The 25473-nt window shown below is 48.6% G+C and overlaps 4 protein-coding genes across 8 annotated transcripts in view; 2 read left to right on the top strand and 2 right to left on the bottom strand.

Moving 5' to 3' along the window:
• Positions 1-2874, bottom strand: part of POLE (DNA polymerase epsilon, catalytic subunit) — a 56267-nt gene extending 53393 nt beyond the window's left edge. For both annotated transcript variants that reach the window (XM_069557099.1, XM_069557100.1), the window contains exon 1: positions 2782-2874. In XM_069557099.1, coding sequence (XP_069413200.1) covers positions 2782-2843 — 62 coding nt within the window. In that variant the 5' untranslated portion in view covers positions 2844-2874. The remainder of the gene's footprint in view (positions 1-2781) is intronic.
• A 95-nt stretch (positions 2875-2969) lies between these two features.
• Positions 2970-13336, top strand: PXMP2 (peroxisomal membrane protein 2). Its single transcript, XM_069557098.1, has 5 exons — positions 2970-3309; positions 5603-5719; positions 7375-7537; positions 10410-10529; positions 12996-13336. Exons 1-5 carry the CDS (start codon positions 3188-3190, stop codon positions 13062-13064), a joined length of 591 nt encoding a protein of 196 aa, XP_069413199.1. The 5' UTR covers positions 2970-3187; the 3' UTR covers positions 13065-13336.
• Positions 13337-15149: 1813 nt separating this feature from the next.
• PGAM5 (PGAM family member 5, mitochondrial serine/threonine protein phosphatase) lies at positions 15150-23527 on the top strand. Of its 4 annotated transcripts, none has more exons than XM_069557094.1 (6): positions 15150-15654; positions 17928-18106; positions 18763-18888; positions 18975-19063; positions 19183-19316; positions 21047-23527. In XM_069557094.1, exons 1-6 carry the CDS (start codon positions 15464-15466, stop codon positions 21195-21197), a joined length of 870 nt encoding a protein of 289 aa, XP_069413195.1. In that variant the 5' UTR covers positions 15150-15463; the 3' UTR covers positions 21198-23527. The 4 variants fall into 4 exon arrangements, with proteins under 4 accessions (XP_069413195.1, XP_069413196.1, XP_069413197.1 ...); XM_069557095.1 differs by having other exon boundaries at positions 15310-15654; positions 19186-19316; XM_069557096.1 differs by having other exon boundaries at positions 15322-15654; positions 21291-23527.
• Positions 23419-25473, bottom strand: part of ANKLE2 (ankyrin repeat and LEM domain containing 2) — a 24549-nt gene continuing 22494 nt past the window's right edge. Inside the window, exon 13 of the mRNA XM_069557093.1 lies at positions 23419-25338. Coding sequence (XP_069413194.1) covers positions 25101-25338 — 238 coding nt within the window. The 3' untranslated portion in view covers positions 23419-25100. The remainder of the gene's footprint in view (positions 25339-25473) is intronic.

The raw sequence follows: 25473 nt of genomic DNA, 5'->3' as shown, positions 1-25473 counted from the left end.
ACTAGACAATAGCCATGGCTCACTGGTTCTCTGCAAGCAGAGGAAAGCTCCTGCAGCAATGAAGACCCAGCACAGCCAATAAATAAGTAAATAAATAACTTAAAAAAAAAAAAAGAATGACCAAGTTGGACACTAGTTCTACCAAAAATCAGTGGTGATGATTAAATCACAATACATATGATGTGCAGACAGAATTTTTTGTAGAGTGCGTGCTTGATAAATAGCATTTGTGATATTTATTGAAGACCAACAGAAACAGAGAAATACTCACTTTTCGTTGTCTTCAAGATAAAATTCTGTAACGTCAGTTATTTGAAATAACCTGAATGAACTAATTCACTTGTGTTTTCAAGTCATGTAATTTGAGTTGGAAAAATATCTACTGAACACTTTTCAAGGCACTCATACAACCATAGAGGCGGCTGCAGCACATCTAGGGAAGTGCATTTCGTGCTAGGAAAGTGAAACAAGGATGGCTGCAGTGTGCTGGGCTGCACAGTTCAGTGTCTGAGTACACAAAGACAGCAGTGTTCCATGCTAAGCCATTTTTCTTTTAGCTGGCTTATAAACACTGAAAGGCAGCTCTAATTTCTATACAGCAAAGTCAATAACCATGTTTCTACAGAGTTGTTTGCTTTAAATGCATAACACAAGCAGTAAGGTCCTGGCTTATGACTGTTGAGTACAGGAGAAAAAAGTGTAGCCTGCCACCTGAGATTGGAGGGAGGCGCTGGTACAGGCACTCAGATAAAACTGTCTTCAAACAGAGCCAACAGGGCACATATCTGTGCCACACTCCAGCCAAGGGCTCTTTCCTTCTCTACTGAAGATTGTTTAATTCTACTCGATTCTGACCCCCTTGCCTAGGGAAAAACTGCAAATGAACCAATACAATCTCCATATTTTACTGATATTCTCCTGTTTACCAACTACATGTGAGCAAACTAGGGTTACAGAAATACCTGTTGTGGTAGAACAAATTGTACCTTAAAAGCATGATATATCTTCTGGGACACCTGAGTCTGGATGTTTGAAGAACCACATATGGATAAGAATGGGGATATAACATTGTTCAGTGTGAGAGGAACTATCTCAACTGACAAAGGAAATCACTTCCCAGCTCAGTTATATCTCCTCAAACCTCCCAAGCCTTTCTCTGCTTAGGGTTAAATAACTGTTTATATAGATTTTATCATAAACCTTAAATTAACTACTTGACAAAGACTTTCCATCAACAGAACTATCCAAATCTATTTTGATTCCAGAGATTGGAATAATCCCAAATTGTTCACAATCTTTAATTTCACAGGTGTGATACCATCTAAATAGAATACAGTAATTATGGCTTATCCATCTTCAAAAGAGAATAATTACCATATTGGCATTCCAACTTAAAAAGCAAATGCTATTAATACTTTCTTCTTTAAACTGCAGTTCTGAGATTCTGGCCCCTGTATATTTTGGGCTGAAGGCCTCTTTATTAGTTAAGCCAACTATATTCTCCACTCCTTAAAAGTGTACAGCTAAGAATCCATACCCCATGACTTTTCGTCTTAATGTAAATAAATGAGCTACTTTATTATAAATCAATAAGCAGAGAAAATATGTATGTGTCTAGAATGGTGCAGTCTAAGAAAGCTAAATATACAAAACAGAGACTAGTTAGACAAAAAAAAAGATCTGAACCAAGCCTGTGCAGAATTCATGTCTTTAATTACTGTAACATGATTAATTAGTTATTAATTTATAAACAGAGAATTTTGCTTAAGAAAACCTCCTTTGCCTGAAGATACTTCTTGGGTCACCTACACCTAAAGAACAGAATGACCTATTTCAAGATGAGGATCCTTATTTTTCACAAAAAGTTATAGCCACCTGCTGTAGAGAATAATTGACAGCCCCCACACCAAAGATGTCTGTGTCCTAATCCAAGGAACCTCTTATATTACATGACCAAAAGGAGTTTGCAGGTGTGATGACTTTAGGTGTTTTGAGATGGGGATTATCTGGGTGGATCCACTGTAATCATAAGGTTCTTTATAAGAGCCAGAAATTAGAGACAGAGAGGAGAGTGAGGCTGGAAATGCGGCAGTGTTGTTTTCGAAAATAGAGGAAGGAGCCTCTACAAACTACAAAGGGCAAGAGAAGAGATTCTCCCCTAAAGCTTTCAGAACGAACAAAACCCTGTCACATCTTAATTTTAAGGGCTTTTGACCTTAGAACTAAGTCAGAAGCTGCTCCCTTTACTCCGCAGCCTCGCAGACAACGCGGTCAGGGCCGCCCCGACCACGCGAAGCAGTGGGGCTGGACCCGAGAGGCCGGAGCCTTGCGGCCCCACCGCCCTCACTCCAGCACAAGATGCGCCGACCGTGGGCCTGCGGCGCCGACCGGAGATTAGGCTGCAAGGCCTCCGCGCGCGCTGCTAGCATAACCGGACACCCTCAGCTACTACCCTGAGAACTCGTGGGCAGCGCATCAGCAGGAGCCAAGCTATGGCGCTTTCCTCCTCCCCGCCCCCGTCCTAGAGCCGCCCTTCCCCGTTGCGCTGCCGAAGGGCCGCAGGCGGAGGACCTCTGACACGGCGCCAACAAAGAGACGGCGGGGAGAGGGGGCAGCTTCGGAGAGCTGCCGGACTCTCAACCCGGAGCCCACGTCGGGCGGCCGAGTGGAGCGCCGCTCTAGCCGCTGCTCACGGACGACGCGCGCGCGCTAAGGAGGGGGCGCTCCTGCGCCGCCAGGCCGAAAGGAGGGTCCTTGGCGCCCGCCTGCCACCTGTCTCACCGGCTGGGCTCCCCGTCCGCGCCCGGCTCCGCGCGCAGTCGTCCAGTATTCCTCAGAACCATAGCGCTGAAGCCGCCGCCGCCACTTCCCTGTAGAAATTTGGCGCGCTTGTAATGACTCTCGCGAGAAGCCGGAAGCGCCCCACCGCCCAATCAGGAGGCTCGTCGCACCCCGCCCCAAAAAGCTCCAATCGCCGCCGGCGCCCGAGGGGGCGGTGGCCCGTTAGGGAGTCCGGGAAAAGTGCGCGGAGGTGCGCGTTGCGTATCCAGGGGTCTGTACCCGGCGGCACTGCGCGACGCGGCGGGGCGGGAAATGTCCGGCCGTCCCCGCCCCGCGCCCTGGGCCCAGAGCCCGACAAGCCAAGAGTGGGGTCTGTGCCCCCAGTGGGCGTGGACCGGGGAAGGCGATGGCGCCGGCGGCGTCGAAGCTGCGGGCGGAGGCTGGACTAGGGCCGCTCCCGCGGCGGGCGCTCTCCCAGTACCTGCGCCTTTTGCGGCTCTACCCAGTACTCACCAAAGCGGCCACCAGGTCTGCGCAGAGAGGCGGAGGAGGGGACTGGACGGGGCCGGTGGGGGCGAGGCGGGGTGCGGGGGTGGGCGCGGCCCAGAGCTCTGTCGGCCGGTGACCCAGCCCCACAGGTACATCCATCCAACGTGGGGGTTTGAATGTGGAAGGCAAAATCCGTGTGTGTCAAAATGACCCTCCAATTGCCTTAAATTAACCAGAACTCTTAGCACGTGCTGTTCTGTATATTTGGTTCCGAGCTGTGACTCGTAAACACCCTAAAATGTGGACCCAGGGGCCAGACTAAAGGAGTGCCCTAGCTGAAGGACTTGCTGCAGGCCTCGGGGCCTCCGGCCCCTCTGCCCCGGAGGTGGCGGTCGTCCGGGGTGAAAGGGGACTGGGGGAAACATCTGTCACCCGCTCGGCTCTGCGCAGGTTCTGCAGCTACCTTCCAGTTCGTTAGTGCCTGCTCTTGTTTTGAGGCTAGGTTAGACTGGGGCTTCCCTGGTACCTGCTCTTGTTTTGAGTCCAGGATAGGCTGGGGATTCCCTGGTGGCTCAGTCGGTAAAGAGTCTGCTTGCAATGCAAGAGACCCGGGTTCGATTCCTTTGTCGGGAAGAGCCCCTGAAGAAGGAAATGGCAGCCTATTCCAGTATTCTTGCCTGGGAAATCCCATGGACAGAGGAGCCTGGCGGGCTAGGGCTACAGGCCCTGGGGTCCTAAGAGTCGCACAGGACTTCCCGACTAAACCACAGCCACCACCGGATGGACTAAATGGGTTGAGGTGAACACCTAATTTAGGAAGGGCAAGGAAGGCTAGACCGGGTGGGAGATGTTAAGATATGCTTCAGCAGCTTTGCATTTGGGAGAAAGCTGACACAGTGCCCCCCTTGCTGCGGTTAGGTGGGCCCTTTGATTTGGAGTACTAAACATTTTATGAGACATCCCCCCCTTCCTTTTAATTAATCCATTTTACAAGTTTGTCCCCTTTTATTAATACAGCCTTTCATACATGTGTACAGCTGCTTCCTGTCTGGGGAGCATTAGCGATGATTAAGACAAGTAAGTCCTGTCCCTACCCTCACGGATCTTGCGTTCTAGTAAAGAACTAGTCAAAAAGTAGATAAATGTATAACACAGATAAAGTGGTCAGGGAAGTTTTATTTGAGGAGGTGACACTTAAATAGAAGCCTGAAGAAGGAACAGGCTGTACAAAACAGGGAATCAGAGGTTAGAGGGCACAGCAGGAGCAAAGGTCCTGAGGGAGGAGCAATCTAATAGTGGTGGAGTGGAAGATGGGCCTGTGTTCCTGGAGAAAATGAACAACAGCCAAGGGAGAGGATGAGGAAGAAGTAGTGAAAGATCAGATCAAGAGGCTCCTTGTCTCGTCCAAGAATTTTGGACTTTATAGCTTAGAAAGCTTCTCAGAATGCAGATATAGACCAATTATTGAGCAGCTGGGCCCATCTCCATCTTTCTATTTGAAAGTTTTATTGTGATGATTGTAGATTTACATGTGCGCGTGTGCTAAGTTGCTTCAGTCACATCTGACTCTGCGACCCTGTGGACTGTAGCCCACCCAGTTCCTCTGTCCATGGTACTCTCCAGGCAAGAATAACTGGAGTGGGTTGCCAGTCCCTCCTCCTGGAGATTTTCCCAATCCAGGGATCGAACCCGTGTCTCTTGCATCTCCTGCATGGCAGGTTCTTCACCACCTGGGAAGCCCCAGATTCACGTGTAGTTGTAAGAAACAATACAGGGAGATCCCTAGTATACTTGCCCCAATTTCCCCCATTGGCAACATTCTGTAAAACTGTAGTATCACAACCAGGACACTGTATAGACAGCAGACCATAGGACTTATTCAGATTTCCCCAGCTTTTCTTGTACTCTTCCGTGACTGTAGGCGTTAAGATCTATGCAGTTTTGTCACATGTATAGGTTTGTGTGTCTACCACTGGAGTCAAAATAAAGAAAATTTTCTTCATAAGGATCCCTCGGCGTTGCCCTTTTATAACTACACAGGGTAACTTTTTCTAAAATTATAGGCTATCATCACAATCCAGATATGACATTTATACAACCTACCGATTGGAAATCTTACCATGCTTCTGTGTGTGTATTAAGTTCTGCCGTCTCCACCTTTTCATGCTGGGAACTTACATTTCGCTGCTCTGATAAGGGTTCATCTCCACCCATCCCCAGCATGTTCTTCGAACCACTGTGCTAATTATGTGCAGGAATAGATGTGCTCCCCGCCCCGCGCCTCCAGCCCCGGTAGTTCGCTTCTGTGTTCTGAATACCCCTCTCTCCACAGTGGCATTTTGTCAGCACTTGGGAACTTCCTGGCACAGTTGATTGAGAAGAAGCAGAAAAAAGAAAACTGCTCTCAAAAGCTAGATGTCAGCGGGCCTCTCAGATATGCCATCTATGGGTGAGTTCCATAAAGGGACTGATTTACTCAGTAGCAGGCTAAGTGCGACAAAGCTAGGATATCAACACCTGGAATTACCTAATTCAGAAAAGTAATTTTTAAAAAAGCATTGAAGTCATCGTGGGAGAAAAATCAGAATGATGGATAACGTTAGCTTCACTTGTTTTGTAGTTTTATTTGGTTTTTATTTTGAATTGCATGGGTGAGGGTAGCCATAGTAATTGAGCTGAGAGGCCTGAGGGCACCTAAACCTGAAATCAGACTTCAGGACCCAAAGACTCTGAAAGAGGAAAGCAGACTCAAATATGACCAGTTAGTTTCTGTTGTTAAATTCAGAGCATAACCATTCAGAAAAGAAATCCTTAGGTATCCTGAAAATTGTCGTTTCTGAACTACTTTTTAAATCGCAAAAGCACAGAGATTCAGAAGTTTTATCTATTAAATCCACCCCGAGTTCTCTGGCCAACAACAGTGTTTGTATAGATGGATTTTTAGAAATCTTTTGCAATAAGATTGATTTTTTTTCAATTCAAAATTTGCCCAGAGAGATGTTATGGGGAGGGAGGTGGGAGGGGGGTGCAAAAAAAAAAGAAATAAGAAAAGAAATAAATAAAAATAAATAAATTTAAAATAAAGAAGAAATAGAAAAACCAAAAAAAAAAAGTGATACATTAAAGTGAAAAAAAAATTTGCAAATAACATTTTTTGTATTGTAAGCATGCTAACTTGAGTCGTCACAGCTTTTCCCATATGTATTTAAAGTCCTAATCCCTCCAAAGAGGGGGTGATAATCCCTCCACCTGGAAGTGATTCTGATCCATTCCCCTTATCCAGTCACAGTTTTCCATCCTCAAGACTTCCTGTTTCTCTTCCTTCTAAGAAGCCCTGCTCTGGGCCAGTTAACATTCTCTGAGAGGGTGGAGAAAGACAAGGGAAAACCATTTAAAGGCTTGGCACTGTGGAGCTAGAAGGCCCCTGGGCCCCTGCTCATCTTTTGATTCTGGATTTCATGGAATCTCAGATCTGTTGATCCTGTAGACATGGTGGCAGGGTTCAGTTTTCTTCCTGTGCTGTTTGAAATGAAAAATAATATAGACAAGCCAGCACACAGCACCAGGTCTCAGCCCTGATAATGATCGTAGAGAGTTTGATAAAAAGCTCTGACACCTGGGATGCTTCTGTTTATTTACCGAGCATCTCTGAGCCAGGCCATGTTCCAGACAGAGCAGTGAACAGACAGACATGATCCTGCCTTGTGGCGTTTACCTTCTAAGGGTGAAGAGAGGGCACTGTATAAACAAATAAGACCATGACATCCAGTGATAAATGCTTTGAAGAAAATGGACAGGGCCTAGAATAGAGAGTGGCTGGGACAGTGGTAGGTTTATTATTCAGGACCATTGGAAGGCACTCTCTGAGCCAACAATGTTGAGAAGGAGCCAGCCATGTGATGACAAGGGGGTGCAAAGCAGGAACAAGCCTGGTCTGTCAGAGGCAAAAATGAATGCCTGGAGCAGATGCATTGAAAGCATGTTTTCTAGAAGGGCCACACAGACCTCTGTGGTCAGTGCTGAGGGACTCCAGGGAGGCAGGTTTTAGGATCTGGGGTTTGAGGGTGAAGGGTGTGTCCAACTCACCCCCACCGCGGGCCTCAGGTTTTTTTTTACAGGGCCGCTGGGTCACTTCTTCTACCTCTTGATGGAGCGCTGGATCCCTTCCGATGTCCCCTTGGCAGGCATCAAGAGGCTCCTCCTGGACCGCCTTCTCTTCGCACCTGCCTTCCTGTCTTTGTTCTTCCTTGTCATGAACTTCCTGGAGGTTGGTCTCTAGCACTCATGCATGCCAGCTGTTCGTTGGCATAAGGATGCTGTGGTTGGAATTCAGAGGGTCTCTGAACTTTTCACTCAAGTTGAAGTTTCACTTTTTCCTCTATGAAATATCAGAAGCAAAGCACAGACATACTAGCAGTACCTGTTGGCCTGATGTAAGCGTCCGAGGTAGACGGCTGTCACACATCCATTGTCACAGTTACCCCGGAGTATCGTTTATGCTCATCACTCCTGACACCTTTCGGCAGGTCTTATCACTGAATGTGTAGGTGAAGAAGCACATATACTGGTTTATAAGAATGTTTTCTGAATGTTTCGATAGCTGTTCAGTTCAGTTCAGTCGTTCAGTTGTGTCCGACTCTTTGCAACCCCATGTGCTCAGCATGCCAGGCCTCCCTGTCTGTCACCAACTCCCATACTTCAGTATAATTGATTTCTTTGTACTCCCATATATTTTATGCATTTCAAAACATTCTGGGAAGTGGCTGCATGGGCTTCACCAGACACCAGAGGGGTCCATGGACCTTGCAGAACCCTGTGCTCACTTGGGGTGTGGACATCACAAGTGCTCTGAAGAGGTTAACTTATCAGCATAGACGTAACATTGCAATGGAAAACTTGAGAGGTGTGTTCACCCAACCCCATTCCCACTACCTACCACCCTTACCATCTCCTTTTCGTCCTCTGTGTGCTGAGATGTGTCATGTTCTGCCCTGGAAGTAATTTATTTCAACCAATCACAGCAAGTAAACACTTCTCACTTGGGTTTTATTTTGAAACCACATCTCAAGTTCTTGTTAGTAAGGAGAACACCCATTGCTGTCTAAAGTGACCCTGGTGAGAGGTAGGAAAGATGTTTAAACTTCCCTGTGATTCCTAATAAGTCCCTGATAGTAAAAAGAAATATCTGGGAAGTCCTTAGGAAATCAGATAGGAGAAAGTGAAAGGGTGCTTATGTTAGGATTGAGGGTACCACAGCAGTTTCTCCCTATTTTTTCCTTCCAAATAGGAAGTGAGTATATTTTCATTAAGAAATAAATTCCCTGCATGGATAAGGCAATGTTACCATGACACGTGTGGGACCACACTCTCCATACGGCACACACACTACAAGCTGCTTCCACATCCGACATTCTGTGATCCAGACATTGTGTTACAAACCATACGCCTGTCTCTGTTGTATAGGGATTCCTTCATGGTCAATTACTAGAATTATTATCCAAAAAGGCTGTCCTTGTCTGTCCTCCCTATAGTGGTGCAGAATGATAGCATCAGCTGACATCTGTTGAGCACTGAGCTCTGCATCCAGTGCTTCAGGTCTTTGAGCCTAATATCAATCCACCTGACAATTGAGGAAGCTGAGGCCTTCAGTTATTTACAGGGTAAACACTGGCCTGAGGTGCTGTAACTGTGTCTGTCATTGAGTCAGGATTCAGATGCAAGTTTTGTGATCCCAGAGATCTCTAAACTCTTGTTGTGGAGCACGAGCTGTAGGCACGCAGGTTCAGTGGTTGCAGCTCTCCGGCTCTAGAATGTGGGCTCAGTAGTAGTGGCGCCAGGCTCAGTTGCTGTGCAGCATGTGGGAGCTTCCTGGACCAGGGATCAAACCCGTGTCCCCTGCACTGTGAGGCAGATTCTTAACCACTGCCCAACCAGGGAAGTCAGGTGAGAAATATTTTCTGTATCTTTATGAGGTTGGGTATCTTTTTATATGCTTATCTGTATTTCTTCCACTAACTCTGCTCATTTTCTCTTAGAATGTTTGCATTTTTTCTTATTTGTATGTTTGTACATATTAAAGATATCCATCCTTTGCCAAATAAAAGTTACAGATATTTTCCCCATTTTTAGATGTTTACCTTCATAAAAATGTTTGTATAAGTTATATAAAGTATCTTATAGTGTCTTTCTCCATACAAAACCTTAAAAAGTCATGTATTCAAATCTAGGCTTTTTCCTTCATCGGCTTCCTTAAAGGAAGATACTAGAAATATTTTCCTATATTTTCCTCTTCTACTCTTATGATTTGATTTTGTACATTTTGATAGGCCCAAAGATAATAGAAATATTTTCCTATGCTTTCCTGTAGTATTATGTGTTTGTTTTTAATATAGCGTGAGATATACTTCGGTCTACGGGCCTCCTGGGCGGCTCAGCAGTGAAGAATCCGCCTGCCCGTGCAGGAGGTGTGGATTCAGCCCTGGGTGGGGAAGATCCCCTGGAGGAGGAAATGGCAACCCCCTCCAGTATTCTTGCCTGGGAAGTCCCATGGACAGAGGAGCCTGGTGGGCTACAGTCCATGGAGTCTCAACGCACCTTAACGATGAAACCACCACTGCCGCCAGCAGACTTTTTAATTGCCATAACTGTAGAGAATTTTAAAAATCTCTAGTAAAGCAAGCCTTCCTTTCTTACTCTTTTTGAAGATGGGTATTCTTATGCATCTATCCTTCCAGGTGACATTTAGAATCATTTATTGGGGTCTATTTTTTAAAAAGAACTCCTGACAAGTTTTGAAAGGAAATGTATCAACTTTGGAGGTTATTCTGGAAAGAACTGACAGCTGAGCCATCAGCAGCTGCAATTCTGGTGCACAGGCCAGCAGTGTGAATCACACCATCATCATCTCAGCTCTCAGGGGTCGTGGGCAAAGGTCACACACAATGAGAGCACTGTTTCGGTGATCTTTCTACTAGATTGTTAGTTCATCCGGCTGTATCACTGATCAAGCACACACATGTGCTATGTCCATATAAATGTAATAAAACATGCAGTTTTAAAGAAATCATTGAGTTAGGCTTTGGAGTCCTTCGCCTCAAAGACCAGTATTGCTCACAGTCTGCGTTTCCCCCCCTTTGCAGGGGCAGGACACCGCCGCTTTCACTGCCAAGATGAAGAGCGGGTTCTGGCCGGCGCTGCGGATGAACTGGCGAGTGTGGACACCTGTGCAGTTTATTAACATCAACTATATCCCTGTGCAGGTGAGGCCAGCTAGGTGCCAGCATGGAGCCACAGAAGGCTTCAAGCTTCCCTAGAGCCCAACCTTTTTCCCGAGCCTTGGGTCATCCCAGGTTCTGGATTCCTCCTGAGGCTTTTCTCTCTGCTCTGAGTTGCTACCATTACTGGATTTGAGGAGGCAAAGTGACATAGGGGGGCCCAAGCTGGGTCCACGCTGTGCCCCTTCATCCCAGGCTGTGCTCAGCTTTCTAGGGTTGGATGCCCACCCTCACCCCCCACCTCCAAGGCTTTACAGATTGCAGCCAAGGCAGCCTCACTCGCAGGGACATCAGAGCCAAACCTGAGTGAGGCGGGGAGGCTCTGAGTGGTAAGGGGCAGAGTGTCTGGGTGTGAACCAACTCACTGACCTCTGGCTGCCGACCCTAGGCAGGCAGCTGAGGGGCCACCTTCTGGTTGGTTGAAGGCCCTGCCATTGTCCACTGTCTTCACACCCAGTATAGCTCACCTATGACTCGGTCCCAAGACTACTGCCAGGTGTATGGGCTCATGGCTGAGATTTACTAGGGCCATGCAAAAGGGATGTACAACTGAATCCTGGGACGCCATTACAGGCACTCCATGCTCCCTGCCCTGAGGGCTACTGGGAGCAAGCGATCATTTACCCACAAAATCAGCCACGGCAATATTTCTGCCCAGGGTTTTACTTGGGGCTGACACATGGACACTGGTGCCTGCACCAGAGTTCCAGACCCCGGGGAGGAGAGCAGGCACTCAGCTTTAGGCACACTGATTTTGTAGGCACTCTAGGCCCAGAGAGCCATTCTCATCAGTTGGAGAAAGGTGGGAACCCACATCCAAGTTCCCAGATCCCAACTCTCAAACAGGCCTTTCCAGAAATTCCCAGGCCTCAGCCTGCTGTGTTACTGTTTTTCTGCACACTATTTAAGTAATCTACCTGAAATTAGCTCATAAAAGCTGGTTTCCACCCTGCTTTAGATAGAGGAAAGAGACCCGGGGCAAGAGCCCTCTTGGGAAAGAGCTACCTTGAAAGGGTAGGAGAGGGGAGAAGGGAGGGCTTGGTAATCACACACCACACACACCAAGGATAGCAGAAAACCAGAGGCAGTGATGAACAGCAGTAGCTGATGTTGTTGGAAGTTAAAAATCACTAAGTCTCCATTAGCTTAAATGACCTTTCCAAGAGCATTTTCAGTGGCTCGATGGGGCTGAAGCCAGACTGTTGAGGCTGAGTGGGTGAAAAAGTAGAAGATAAACTACAGAGTCTAACTACAAGTTTGTGAAGCATAGGGAGAAAACAGTAGTTAGCAGTGGTCCAGGAAAGGAGGTTTGGCAGCTAGAAGAGTGGCCATGTGACAGGCACGTGATGCCCCAGGCTGCCCCAGTGAGAGGGGTGGGGATGGGAGTGGCACATAAGCAGAGAGACACTTCTTCCCTTTGAGCAGAGGAGAGAGAGGAGGTCACTGTTGACTGGGGACCCCCGGCCACACCTTGTGTTTCCTCTAGGAGGGAGGCAGGTAGGGCAGGGGAGGCTGATGGGTGTTTTGAGCGGAATAAAGTAGTGGTCGCCTTGGCATTGTGAAAGATAGGAGAGGAAGCTGATTGGAGATGGGGGAACCAGCAGAGGGTAAAGACCCTTTTGTGCAGGGGCCTGGGGCAGGTGAGAAGCAGGGAGGATTGGGGTTTTTCAACCGAGTACAACTGAGGAACAGGAAGGGAAGAAAACCAGGGATATGGACCATAGGTTCTAAGGCATATAGAGAATGAAATAAAGACATGAGAAAACAGAATGGCTGAGGATGTGGCGGGGCCTGTGGATGAGGGTAGAGAGGCTGGAAAATAGAATCCTTCTGAGTAGCTTAGGGGAAGCACTGCAAGCTTGGGGTCAGAGAGCTCCCTAAAAGGTGGTTGCAGGTGAGTGCTTAAGTGGCAGGGCATTTATTCAACACATATGTATTGAGCACCTGCTGTATGCCCTGTGGCTGTAGATTCTGGCCTTGAGTGATTAATGAGATAGGCAAGATTGCTACTTTCCTGGAGCTTATGTGCAGGGGAAACTCAGTAATTGACTACAGGTGGTTTTAGGTGGGAGTACGTCTGTCAGATCATTGAAGCAGATAGTGGCAACAGGATGGGTCTGAGTGAACTGGTCACGGAGTTGTCAGGGAAGAGCTGGGTGAAGCTACCCACATGATGTCTGGTCCTGGGGTGAGAGGGGCCTACTAGGAGCTGAAGTGATCAGTGAAGAAGTGTTTTCCCTACTGTCCAGTTAACATTATCAGGCAGGGGGACTGTCCTCCTCACCTCTCTCTGCTGGAGCCGAGGCATAGTGCCTCATAGTAAAGACTCAGTAAATCCAACAGTGGGTAGATGGGCTGACCAGTGGATGAGCACTGTCCTGGGGGCCTCGTACTTGATGAGTGTGCCCAGGGCCTTCCTCTTCTTACCTTACCATCTGTTCTCTCTGGCAGTTCCGGGTGCTTTTTGCAAACTTGGTGGCTCTGTTCTGGTACGCCTACCTGGCCTCTCTGGGGAAGTGAAGATGACCTGGAGAGGTTGTCAGACACACTGATGACTGGGGTGGGGTGAGAGAACAGAAATAAGCCAGCCGCGCTCTAGATCATGAGATTCAAGATGACTCGAACATGATGGATGGAGAAACAGAAATCTCTTAATGTCAGAATTGTGTTTTAAAAAGGCAATCGCTGTCCTCAGGTGGTGCTGCCCTAGAAACTTAAATATAGCAGAGATGATTTCACCTGTCACCCTGGATTGAATTAGGATCACAATAAACTATAATGTAGCATTTTCAGTGGTGATTTTAATTTCTCAGAATAATTGCTGTTGCTTTGATAGAAATGAGTGACCAGAGAACTGCTCTTGGAATTTTTTAAATGTTTAAAAATTTGTGGTAAAATATATCACAATACAGCTGTTTAGCTACTTGGCCCTATAGGGCAAGGGCCCCTTAGACCAAGACTTTCCCTGACCTTCTGAGAGGCCCTATATACCACCCTTTCCACTGGCTCTACTCTCCTGTTGCTCATTTACATTAGCCCTCCTTCCCTGCTTTTTCATTCTCAGAACATTCTTTCCTGATAGTCTCCCATTCTTATTTCATGGATACAATATCCCTTGGGATCTCAATTGTATATATTTTAAAGTTTTCTTCTGTCTTGTGCGCTGTTTTCTGTTTTCACAGGGTTCTTTTTTTTTTTCTTTTCTATTTGATCTTTGTTGTTGTTCAGTCACTAACTCATGTCCAACTCTGCGACCCCATGAACTGCAACATGCCAGCCTTCCCCATCCTTACTATCTCCTGCAGTTTGCTCAAATTTATGTCCATCGAGTCGGTGATGCCATCCAACCATCTCATCCTCTGTCCCCTCTTCTTTTGCCTTCAGTCTTTCCTAGCATTAGGGTCTTTTTCAATGAGCTGGCTCGATCCAGTCATTCCAATGAATATTCAGGGTTGATTTGATCTTTGTTTTACCCTATCAGGATTACCTGAAATGTCTGTAAATACTTGGATGTATATCATTGTTAAAAGAGTCAAAGCCACTCAGACATTCTTTGGAAGATTGTGACACCGTACTTGGTGGTGGGCTGGCCAGGCAGGGACCCAGTTCTGTTGGGGCTAGTACCTGTAACTCATCTGGCTCTTCCAGACTCACAGGACTGGATGAGCTTGATTCTTGGCTTCCCTCAGTGAAGGCAGTTAATATTCCATCTTCTCAGATCAGTAACAATCTGATTTCCAGCTTTCAAAATTTTGTCAGCTGATCTCTTTGCTTGGTTTCCTCTGTGAATTCAAGTACATCTTTTTGAATTTGTCCTTTAAAAAAAATTTTTTTTGCTATCATTTTTCATAAGTGGCCTTCTGGAAGGAGACATAAATATATGGGTTTAAAACACAATGTTTATGCAGAGGTCTGGGTATTTCTGTGGAATACGTTCATTCTTCAAAATCCAGAGTGACTTTAAAATGTAAGTCAGATCATATCACTTCCCCATTTAAGTCTGCCAAGATGATCCAGCAGTTCCATTTAGTTGTATACACCCAGGAGAACAGAAAGCAGGGACTTGAAGAGACGTTTGTATGCCATGTTCACAGCAGCATTATTCTCAATAGCTAAAATGGGGAAACAACCCAAATGTCCATTGATGAATATTATTCACCCTTAAAAAGGAAGGACATTCTGACAGATGACTCGGATAAACCTTGAGGACATTGTTAAGTGGCATAATCCAGCTCCAAAGGACAAATACTGTTTGACTATTTCTTTGGGATTCCTGGAGCAGTCGAACTGAGACAGGAACCAGGATGGTGGATGCCAAAGGCTGAGGGAAGCGGGTGAGGAGTTTAGTGTTTTAACAGGCACAGAATTTTAGTTAGGGATGATGAGAAAGTTCTGGAGATGGATGCTGGTGATACTCGCACAACAAAGAGAACGTGCTTAATCCCTGAGCTGTACACCTAAAAGCGGTTATGTTGGTAAATTCTGCAATATGTGTATTTTGCCACCGTAAAAACAAAGCAACCAGCAAACCCTGCTGGAGTTTCCTAGTTCATCTGAACCAGAACCTCAAGTTATCCGAGGGTTCCCCCTGGGCTCTTTCCGCAGATGCAGGTATAAGTACTCGGGTCGGGCCCCTGCCCAGACGGCTCAACCGGGGCGCCATCTGAGCCCTCGCTCAAAGGCAGAAACGACTCGCACAGCAGGCCTTCGGCAGCAGGTCGACCAAAGGTCTCAGAACCACCGCCTACCACCCGGCTCCGCCTTTATCCCCGGAAGTCACCGCGGCGAACGCGGCGGCTCCCGCGAAGCCAGCCGGCCGGAAGCGTACGCCCAACGAAGCGTGTCCCTCGCCGCACGCCGTCCACACCCGAGCACGCCTGCGCGGAGCCCGCGTGGGGTCGACGCGGGACTTGACCGGCATGGCGTTCCGGCAGGCGCTACAGCTGGCGGCCTGCGGCCTGGCCGGAGGCTCGGCCGCGGTGCTCTTCTCGGCAGTGGCGGTGGGGAAGCCCCGCGCGGGCGGGGACGCGGAGCCGCGCGTGGTCGAGCCCGCGGCGTGGGCGGGGGCCGCGCGCCCCGGGCCCGGCGTCTGGGACCCCAACTGGGACAGGTGCGGGGCCAGTGGCGGTAGCCCTTCCTGGGCGCTAGCCGTCCCGTCTGGTCGGTGTGGTGGGTCCCACGGAGGGGCGGGCGGGGCAGGTTTGCGTGCTGGTTTCTCTTTCGGTTCTGGCCGCGAGGCTGGCTGCGGACATGAGGTGTCCCTCGACCCCTCTTCTGAGCGCCAGTTTCCTTGTCTGCCCAGGGGGTCGTTTTGAGGAAGGAGTACTGAGATGCCCGGAGTGGTCCCTTTCAGTCCTAAACGGAGGGGTTGGACCTTCATAGGGCTCTCGTCCTTGTTTCTGTCTCTCAACTCATGAATATTCAGATTGGGTGACGGCATGCTAATCCCATATTTGGGATACTGCGGAGAGGGTCAGGTGGAGGTGGGTTCTGGAAGGGGCCTCTGCGAGGAGGCCGCGCAAGGACAGGGCCAGCTGACATGAGGTCCAGGGGTCCCAGGCACCCCGGCCACGGGCTGTCAGTATTTTTATCGAGCACTTGGAAATGGTGGGTTCTGTAATCCGGAAGCAGTTTTTAGCCTTACTTAATGTTAACTTAAATTTAAAAACCAAAGCAGTGCAGATCTTAAAATATTGTATTGAAACGATAGTATTTTTGATATGCTGGAGTGAATAAAGTGAGTTACTGAAATTTCCCGTTTCTTCCTACTTTGTAAATGTGGCTACTTGGAAATTTTAAATAACATACGTTGTCGGTGTTCTATTTCTATTGGATGGCACTGCTCTGGGTTGTGGAATGGTTTACCCAGTCCCAGCTCTTTCCTACTTAACACTTTGAGTGTGGGGCACAGAACTAATATTTATTGTTAGCCTCATTGTATAGACAACTTCAGAGGTATTCTTTTTAACCTTTAATTTTTAAAGATAAATTCATTTTAAAATAGTCTTCTAGTTACAGAAAAATTGCAAAGACAATAGAGTTCCTGTTTTGTTAGAGTTCCACACCTAACTTCCTCTGTTATTAACACCTTACTCTAACATAGGGTATTTGTTACAATCAGTGAACCGGTGTAGGTACAATATTATTAACTGATGTCCATACTTTATTGAGATTTCCTCAGTTTTTACTTGTAGTCCATTGTCTCTCCCAGGATCCTAAATGACAATCAGGCTTTGACAGTTTCTCGGACTTAACTTGTGATGAACTTGACAGTTCTGAAAAGTGCTGATCAGGTATTTTGTAGAATGTCCTTCAGTTGGGATTTGTCTGTTTTTCTCATGATTAGGCTGGGGTCATATTCCCTTTTAAACATCAGTACAATCTTGTTAATTTCTTGTGCCTTTCCAAAGAAAGGGTCACTCTGAGGTTAAAGAACTTGAGGGAAAGCCAGACTTCAGCTTTGTTTGAGGATGACATGCTATATTTGCTTGCCAAGTCTAGATTTATGAGGGAGTAAGGAGAGTAGTATCCTGCATCTTTGCCTGTGGTACCAGAGGTCTTTTCTGGCTGAGCCCCAGCTCCCTCATGACTGCTAGTGTGGCATCTCAGCCTGGTTATGTTACGGGTACCCCAGGTTCACATGGCCCAAGCAGAACCCTTGAATTCACCATGACTTCCCTCAAAACTTGTTCTTCCAGCACTGTCTCAGCAGAGTACATTTTTTCCCAGCTCTGCCAGTCTCACAGACACTTAACTTCTACTGACTTCTGGTCCATGAGCTAACAGAGCCTGTCTTCACCAGACATCGTTTCTCAGCATCTTTGCTACTGCTGTGCCCTCCCAGCCACAACCCCCCCATCAGCCCTTTCCCAGCACCCAGCAGGGCCAACCAGGGGGATTCCCGTGATACTGGGAACATTCTTCTCCCTGTCCGGTGTGATGGCCACTGTCCCACTTGCTGCTAAGCTTTGAAACTGTGCTTTGTGTGATTGAGGAAATGGGAGTTTTAATTGTACTTAATTTTTATGAGTTTGAGTGTAAGTAGCCACACAGTCAGTGGCTGCCAAGGGGCAGCACAGCATCCCTGTCAGCGAGGCTGCCTGGTGGGCATGTCCCACCTATCCTCCCACAGCCTCTCCTTCCTCTTCTCTGTGTCACTGGTCCCCTTGCTGTGACTGTCTCCTCACAAGGACATGACAGCACAGAGGCTTTGCTTATCTGTCTGTCCACCATCCAGCCACCCAGGGCAGGCCTAGCACCGAGAACAGAGGACATTGGCTCCTCCCCTACACCTCCCAACCACAGGAAGCCCCTCTGTCAGAAAGACTAGGGGTGACTTGTGAGCAGGGGCCCAGAGCGCGCCGTCTTGTGTTTCAACGTCAGGAGAGAACCGCTGTCCCTGGTCAACCTGCGGAAGAGGAACCTAGAGTCTGGAGAAGAGGAGCTGACGTCCAGACTGGACCACTGCAAGGCCAAGGCCACACGGCACATCTTCCTCATCAGGCACTCGCAGTACCACGTGGACGCCTCCCTGGAGAAGGACCGCACGCTGACGCCCCTAGGTATGTGGCTGGGCTGTCTGCTGATCCTCTCGGCAGGCCTCCTTGGGCCTGTGTCAGGTGTTCTTGGCCCAGATGTGAGCTTTGTCATTAATAGTAACAATCAGCTTATTCTGACTCAAGACAGACTTTGAAAACGTCCTCAACCTTTTTTTAAATAAGTTTTTTAAAATGTATTCATTTTTGGCTGTGCTGGGTCTTTGTTGCTGTGAAGCTTTTCTCTAGTTGTGAGCAGTGGCTATTCCTCATTATGTTGCATAGGCTTCTCATTGTAGTGGTTTCTCTTGTTGAGGAGCATGGGCTCAGTAGTTGTGGTGCACAGGCTTAGTTGCTTTGCAGCATATGGGATCTTCCTGGACGAGGGGTCAAATCCATGTCCCCTGCATTGGCAGGTGGATTCTTATCCATTGTGCCACCAGGGAAGTCTTTGTGGCCATTGGTTTTGATGCTTTTTCTGTATGGGGCTAGAGGTGGCTGGTCTGTCTCACTGACTTTACCAGTTGAAAGCCTGACCTCTTCCTTAGGCCTGAGACCCGGGAGGGGCTGCCCGTCTTGTTCCCCAGCCCTAATGGTGCTTGGTAAGGACTGAAGTATTTGTGAAGTAGAAACAAGCAGGGACTCCCACCACCTGTAATTCTCCAGTGTATTCCACCTTCAAGGTCGTGAGCAGGCTGAACTAACTGGTCTCCGACTTGCAAGCTTGGGGTTGAAGTTTAATAAAATCGTCCATTCCTCCATGACCCGTGCGGTAGAAACCACTGACATCATCAGCAAACACCTGCCAGGTGAGTGCCAGGCACCCTAGGTGCCCAGCAGCAGGGAGGGAGGGGCAGCTGCTCCTAAAGGGGCTGAATCCTGTGCTTCTCTGCAGGCGTCTGCAAGGTCAGCACAGACCTGCTGAGGGAAGGCGCCCCCATCGAGCCTGACCCCCCCGTGTCTCACTGGAAGCCGGAGGCTGTGGTAAAAACACTCCCCCCCGGGGCAGCCTCCTGTGGGGAGCAGCCTCCACTCTGCCCTTGGGCTCCTGGTGGCAGCGGGGCCCACACTGCCATACGCACGATTCCTTCTTCTGCCCCTAGCAGTATTATGAAGATGGAGCGCGGATCGAGGCTGCCTTCCGGAACTACATCCACCGGGCGGACGCCAAGCAGCAGGAGGACAGCTATGAGATCTTCATCTGCCACGCCAATGTCATTCGCTACATCGTGTGCCGGTGAGGGGTCCTGCCGGATGCCCTTGGCCCTACTTTCCCTCCTGCCAGCCTGTGCCCACAGCGTGTCTCCTCCAGGTCCAGCTGGTGGTCTGGTAGAATGGCTTTCAGTCCAGTTTTCTCATGACTGTGTGTTTTTGGTGGGAACAAACCAGACCAAATGCCCTCCGTTGGCAGTCTTTCCCGGGCGATGTTGTGGTTGCTTGGTTCAGGCGCTATGCGCCGGCTGCTCACACTGCAAAGTCACATTTTATATGCCAACACCCCATTTCCCTGACATGCAGTGACTGGTTTAGCACCTGTCGCTGGATCATGCTGCCGTGGTTACTCGATGTTTGCCTCATAGTTTCATGTTTCCCTTAGCTTATTAACTGGAAATTTTTTGCAGTTATGGGCTCATGGACCTGTTTGTGCAGGATTATAACCTGTGGGCGTATTAGTCACTTCCCTGCTCCAGCTGATCCAGGGTACGAAGTCGGGAGCTTCTCCAGGGGCTCCTGTGTCACTGGAGCCAGCCAACCACTTCCCTATATCCTGGCCCCACCAAGTTCCAGGCCTTCGCAGTGATGCCTGCCCTGAGCCACATCCATGAGTCACAGAGGGCCTGGACCTGGAAAGGCCAGCAGGGTGCTCATGTATTTGACCAAATCCCACGTAGAGCAAGATGTGAAATAACTGTAACCCTGTCTCCCCCGGATCCATTAGAAGCTGTTTGGCAGGTGCTTCAGGAGCGAAGGGGATCCTCCTTCTCACATGGGCCCATTTGTCCAGACATCACACACGGCTCCAGGCGAGAAGCGCCATGCTGGGAGAGCAGGTTCCAGGCGAGGTCGAGTGCTGCTGGGAGGAACGGCTGGGCTGCAGGCTTGTAGCCTGAGCCTGTGTGCTGCTTTTAACGCGCAGAAGCCAGCTGCCTGAGCTTTGACTTCTGGGCTGTGTAAAACACATCCTTCCATATCCCAGGACAGCACTGACCCAGCATCACTGGGAGGCGAACCCAGTGCTGAAAATGGGCCAGAAATGATTGGGCTTGGAGCAGTGGTACCTGTGCTGCCGGGAGCCAGGGCCTCTGCCCCAGGAAATGGGAGGGCAACCTGCCCCCTAACTTAGGACAGTTTTTTAAAGTGGTGAGTGTGACATTGAGACTTTAAAAAGCAGTGTGTAGGTAGTTACTCCTTCAAGTAGGCAAAACTCTTGACAGAGTAGTGGTGAGACAAGCCACGGGGCTGCCACTTGTCGACCCCAAAGTTCTAGGGCAGGAAGAGTGTCTGGTGACATGGACAGAGGCTGTAGTCATGCTGGGCTCTTCAGCAAATACTAACTGTGCCTCAAAAGCACTTTTAAGAGCATGAAAATGCTCCATGGGTCGTGGTTGCACCTGCTGCACCATCTGGCTGCCCTCTGCCCCCTCTGTTTACACTGGGAAAGCAGGTTAAGTTGCATGCATTTGTTAACCAGGGTGCTTGTGCCTCACCTGCAGGCCTTGAGCGTGGTTGATCCCCATCCCAGAGGGACTGAACTGTCCCCTACCCCTTGTTGGACTGTTAAGTTGACATCTGCCCGGCAGCTCCTTCCTCTGAGAAACCCCATCTGCAAACAGGAGGGACTTACAGATGCTGGATCCAGCCCCTGGAAGTTTGACCAGGGGCTTCTAATCTGGGGTGGGGGACCCTCAGCTTTGACGAGACCTGGCCCACCTGGCCTGTTTCTAGCACATTCTCTCTTCTCCTCAGGGCACTGCAGTTCCCTCCAGAAGGCTGGCTCCGCCTTTCCCTCAACAACGGCAGCATTACTCACCTGGTGGTCCGGCCCGATGGCCGAGTGGCTCTCAGGGCCCTTGGGGACACAGGGTTCATGCCTCCTGACAAGATCTCCCGTTCCTGAGGGCCGCTTTGAGGCCCCACATCCTCCTCAGCCCCTCGCTGGCCTGGTGTGGGTGCCGCCAAGACTGCAGGTTCCCCCGTGTCCCCCCCACAGGCTACGCAGCGGGGACGGCCACCTCTAGGCAGCAGGAAGGCAAAAGGATCTACAACACAGAGTTCTTCACTCACGGTCCAGGAAGGAAAAGGGAAGCACTCAGATCAGACCAGCTTCATCTCTTTCGCAGGGTGTCTGCCTCCCTCTCATCCAGGACGAGCCTGAGGGGTCCAAGCAGGCCTGTTTGAGGGACTGGATGAGGGCCCCCAGATACTGTGACTATGGGGACCAGGCAGACACGGCAGCAGGGTGTCTGCCAGCAGAGCCCGTCAGGCAGGAGGAAGAGGAGGAGGGCGCAGCGCTTCTTCCATTTGTAACTTATTCTGCTTCGTACATTCGTTTCCTAAAACTCGTCACTTACATAAAGATTTTCCTCATCTGGTTCTTGCTTTGAAAACCAGTTTCTCACTCCAAAGTCACACCTCCCTGACGCTGTGGGATCTGAACTTTTGTGTCGTGACGCCTTTCTGGACACACAGGAGGAGCACCTTGGCCGGTGAGGGAGGTGACTTGAGCTGCTGGCCTTGCCAGAGAGGTAGTGATGAATGCCCCAGGAGTGGCCCATTTCAGTAAAACGTCCAACTGACAGTTTAGTCCTTGTTTGCCTCTGGCTGTTAATCTTTCATGCTTATGGATTAAAATATTTAGTGTGTCCACCCCAAATTTCTGTTATTTTAGGAGAAAGTACAGTTTTTATTAAGTGGTTATGAACATTTTCTGTAATCAGTGCAACTAATTGGAGTATTTGATGTTTCTGTCGATTTTGGAAATAACTACAAAATAAAATTTTATTTTACTGGTTTTTCAAAGTACTAATTGTGAATGTTTTAAAACAAGAGGCCTGTGCATGACACAACAGCAGCCCCAACTAGCAGAGAAAGTCTCAGCAGAAAGCCCTTTTCCCCAATATCTTGTGTACCCTGGGGTGAAGTTTTGCAGGGCATCTGCCCAAGAGGGGCCTCAGTGAGAAGCCCTGACCCAGGACAGTGAGCTTAAGTGGTTTTCTAAAAGCAACAACCATGCACCATTCTGTAGAAATAGTTTTGACAAGTTCGCCAGGGGCTGTGCCAATGTCCAAGAACAGAAAAGTAAAAGGCAGTGCCAGGTGTCTGGCCTCGGGTGCCGTGAGATCCTGTAGTCGAGCCCTGGGCACCTGGACCCTCAGCACCTGCAGGTCTTCTCTGTTTCCTTGGGTTTGTGTGGTCATATTGCTGTCCTGTCTGCAGACCTGTTTTTTCAGTGGCATGTCCACCCTTTGTACTTGACTGCTGAGGAGCAGGACAACATTTCAGAAATAGAAAGTGAGCCCAGGAGCGGGACAAGGGTGTCAAGGGCCCAAGAAGCCATCCTGAGGTGGAACATAACAGAACTTACGAAACATCAGGAAAGACATCATAAATGTGACCAACGTAAAAACCCACCCTGAGAGCCTGTGCGTCAAGAGGGATCCTGAACTGACAGCAGCGGGAATGAAGGTGGTTCCTACTGGCTGCAGTGCTGTTCCAAAGTATCTCGAGACAGTTGAGGAAGAAACCTGAGGGCACACGTGACCCAGAGTTGCCTGCAGTCTCCACACGGAATGAGAAATACATGCCTCCGACTGCCTGAGCACATCTGGCTTGGGGATGGGATGGCGATGTGCCCAGTGACTGGCAACTGTGCCCGACAAGACAGTCACCCTACAACCATCCTCTCTGAGCTGTGAACGCTTCTGGAAACACCCGAAAACTACTCCAGAAGATCTGGTTGCGGGTGTGGTACCTGCTCTCCCCCAGGAGCAAGGGGCCCTCTGGAGCCCCCTGCACTGTAGACCACAGCACAGCCACCACCCGCCATGATGGGGTTCCCATCACCTCTTTCCAACCAAAGACATTACACACTGATTGTCAACATCACAGAAAAAGGCTTCCTGTTTCATAGGACACTTAGGAAATATTTGCTAGTTTAACTGATGCCAGGCAAGGCTTTTCACAACTGTGTTAGGAATGAAAGGACCCCAGACAGCAAATAAACCACTCAGATTGATGTTCTGTTTAACCCAAACACTGCTTAAGAGTTTGCTAAAAAGGGCACTTTTCCTGGGCACAGTTGAGAGAGGTCTTTCTAAAAGCTTCGAATGACTACCACATGGTTTTAAAAATAATTTATTCCATTAAGTAGTTTTAAAAAGATGTAAAATCACCACGGGACACATGATAATGCATTTAGTGGAACCAGGGCCAACTTATATAAACAAATGGAGAAATAATCAAAGATCTAAACTTGAGAAAACAAGAACAGCAGTCTGCAAAGTTAGGGCACATCCCTACTTTAATTTCCATCTGAATACTTATAACTATACAGGATGGCATGGTCAAATTTTAGAGAAAATAGATCATCACTATGACTACATCTGTGTTCTGGTTTCTTTGAGACTAGAGATGTCTTAAACACGCCATTTGGTTTATAGGACAGAATGTATTTTTCTCATGTCTAGGTTGTCTACTACACAAGTGAGAACACCCTGTGTAACAACCTTTTGAATTTTAAAACCTTAATATCAGGTCCGATATTCCTGACCTATCTCTTATTATTGTGTGAAAGAAATAAGCTCTTTTTTTAACATGTTTCAATTCAGAATCTTTACAAATAAGAAAGACTCACTTATGTCTACCTCCTGTCACTGTATAGTCTCAAAGAGTAAGTTCAGAAGAATCAAAAATGATTTACAAAAGGCACTGGACAGCAGACGCATTGGTAGTTTTCACTTTTGATGAAACACTGACAATGCCCCCAGAACCCTGCTGTGAGTGGTCACTGGTAACACGGGAGAAACAGCCCTCAGCTCGGCTGCAATGTCCTAGCCCTCCGGGATGCAGAGCTCTGTGTGTGCAAACCCTCCAGCAGGTATGGCCCAGGGGGAGGGAAGACAAACCACACTGAAAGGACAGAACTGGGATCAGATATTTCCTCCAAAGCAAACCTTTTGTCTCTACTAAAACGTGATGCTCTTTCATAAAGCAAGTCCAACTGAAATGCATTCTAAAATATGCAGTGCACCTCAAAACCAGGGAATAACATTCAGGTTACTTTGTTACACTGCACTGGCAGCTACATAAGGTGCACTGTGAAAGGCCAAGTGCTGGTGAGAAAGGAAACACCCTCCAAGGACCACTGGTGAGTGAGTCCTGTGTGAGACTATTCACATGACTCCCAGCAACTACCATTTTTCGTCTAGAAAAAAGCTAGTTTCATCTTCTGGTCACTCACTGAAATGTCTTCAGTGACTCCCAGCTGTAAGTGTCGCTGCAACTGTCCGACACGTGCAAGGCTCCTTTACTCCTGGATGCCCACCTCGTCAGTGTCTACCCAATGGTTGACCGGCAAAGCAGAGAGGATTTTCTGTCATGAACTAGAAAGTCAAAGACCCTCCCCAGAAAAGGCAGAGGCACAAACTTCACCCATTTCAGGAAAAGAGCAGAAGGGAGCGCAGCACTGTCAAGGGAGGAGGGGGCACCCAGGCCTCTCTGGTGCCCTCTTCTGTTACATGTGCACCTGGGGCAGCTAACAGAGCCTGTTTGTAACCACACTGAGGGTTTTCAGAAAATCTGCAGGAGTTTGTGTTCACTTTCTCTCCAAATAACAGAAAGCTAAATTTTATACAGAATACTTGCAATTTCTAAAATTATTTTACTCTCTAAATAAGGACTGATAAATTAATCAGAATATTATTTTGGCATGTGAAATTTCAGCAACAAACACAGTACTTTTCTTAAAAAACAAACAAAACAACGAAGAACAAACCAAGAACCCCAGCAGTGTGCATGGGCCCTACAAGGTGGCAAGCTGGGCCAGGTGCGCCATCCGGCGGAGGTGGCCCCCATTGGCGGGGCTGTAGCGCCCGGGGCTGCCGCGCCCGGGGCTGCCCAGGCCGGAGGCGTGAGGTGTGGAGCCAGGCTTCCCAGGGCTGCCACCTGCAGGGCTGTTTCTCCCCGGGCTGCCGCTAGGAGGGCCACTGACGTCCAGGAGCTGAGACTTCAACTTCCCTTTCAGTGAGGGGCTGGACCAGCTGAGGAAACCAAGAACAGGCAGTCAGCATGGACGGCTGGATGGGATGGGGTGAGTGGAGGCCACAGACAGGATCTGGGCCCCTGCCCCCGAGAACACGGGCAGAGGTGCTGCAAGCCTGGGAGCTGTGGGCCCT

The sequence above is a fragment of the Ovis canadensis genome, chromosome 17 (genome assembly GCF_042477335.2).
Source record: "Ovis canadensis isolate MfBH-ARS-UI-01 breed Bighorn chromosome 17, ARS-UI_OviCan_v2, whole genome shotgun sequence".
NCBI lineage: Eukaryota > Metazoa > Chordata > Mammalia > Artiodactyla > Bovidae > Ovis > Ovis canadensis.
The sequence above is the reverse complement of the archived record's forward strand: the minus strand, read 5'-3'. Positions and strand labels throughout refer to the sequence as shown.

What these genes read in the sequence shown, in the direction of transcription:
- PGAM5 (XM_069557094.1), top strand. Translation starts at nt 15,464, where the DNA reads ATGGCGTTCCGGCAGGCGCTACAGCTGGCGGCCTGCGGCCTGGCCGGA. An exon ending in TGGGACCCCAACTGGGACAG is followed by an intron (nt 15,655 to 17,927) that starts GTGCGGGGCCAG and finishes TTTCAACGTCAG; the next exon opens with GAGAGAACCGCTGTCCCTGG. An exon ending in ATTCGCTACATCGTGTGCCG is followed by an intron (nt 19,317 to 21,046) that starts GTGAGGGGTCCT and finishes TCTTCTCCTCAG; the next exon opens with GGCACTGCAGTTCCCTCCAG.
- PXMP2 (XM_069557098.1), top strand. Translation starts at nt 3,188, where the DNA reads ATGGCGCCGGCGGCGTCGAAGCTGCGGGCGGAGGCTGGACTAGGGCCG. An exon ending in TTGTCATGAACTTCCTGGAG is followed by an intron (nt 7,538 to 10,409) that starts GTTGGTCTCTAG and finishes CCCCCTTTGCAG; the next exon opens with GGGCAGGACACCGCCGCTTT. An exon ending in TCAACTATATCCCTGTGCAG is followed by an intron (nt 10,530 to 12,995) that starts GTGAGGCCAGCT and finishes TCTCTCTGGCAG; the next exon opens with TTCCGGGTGCTTTTTGCAAA.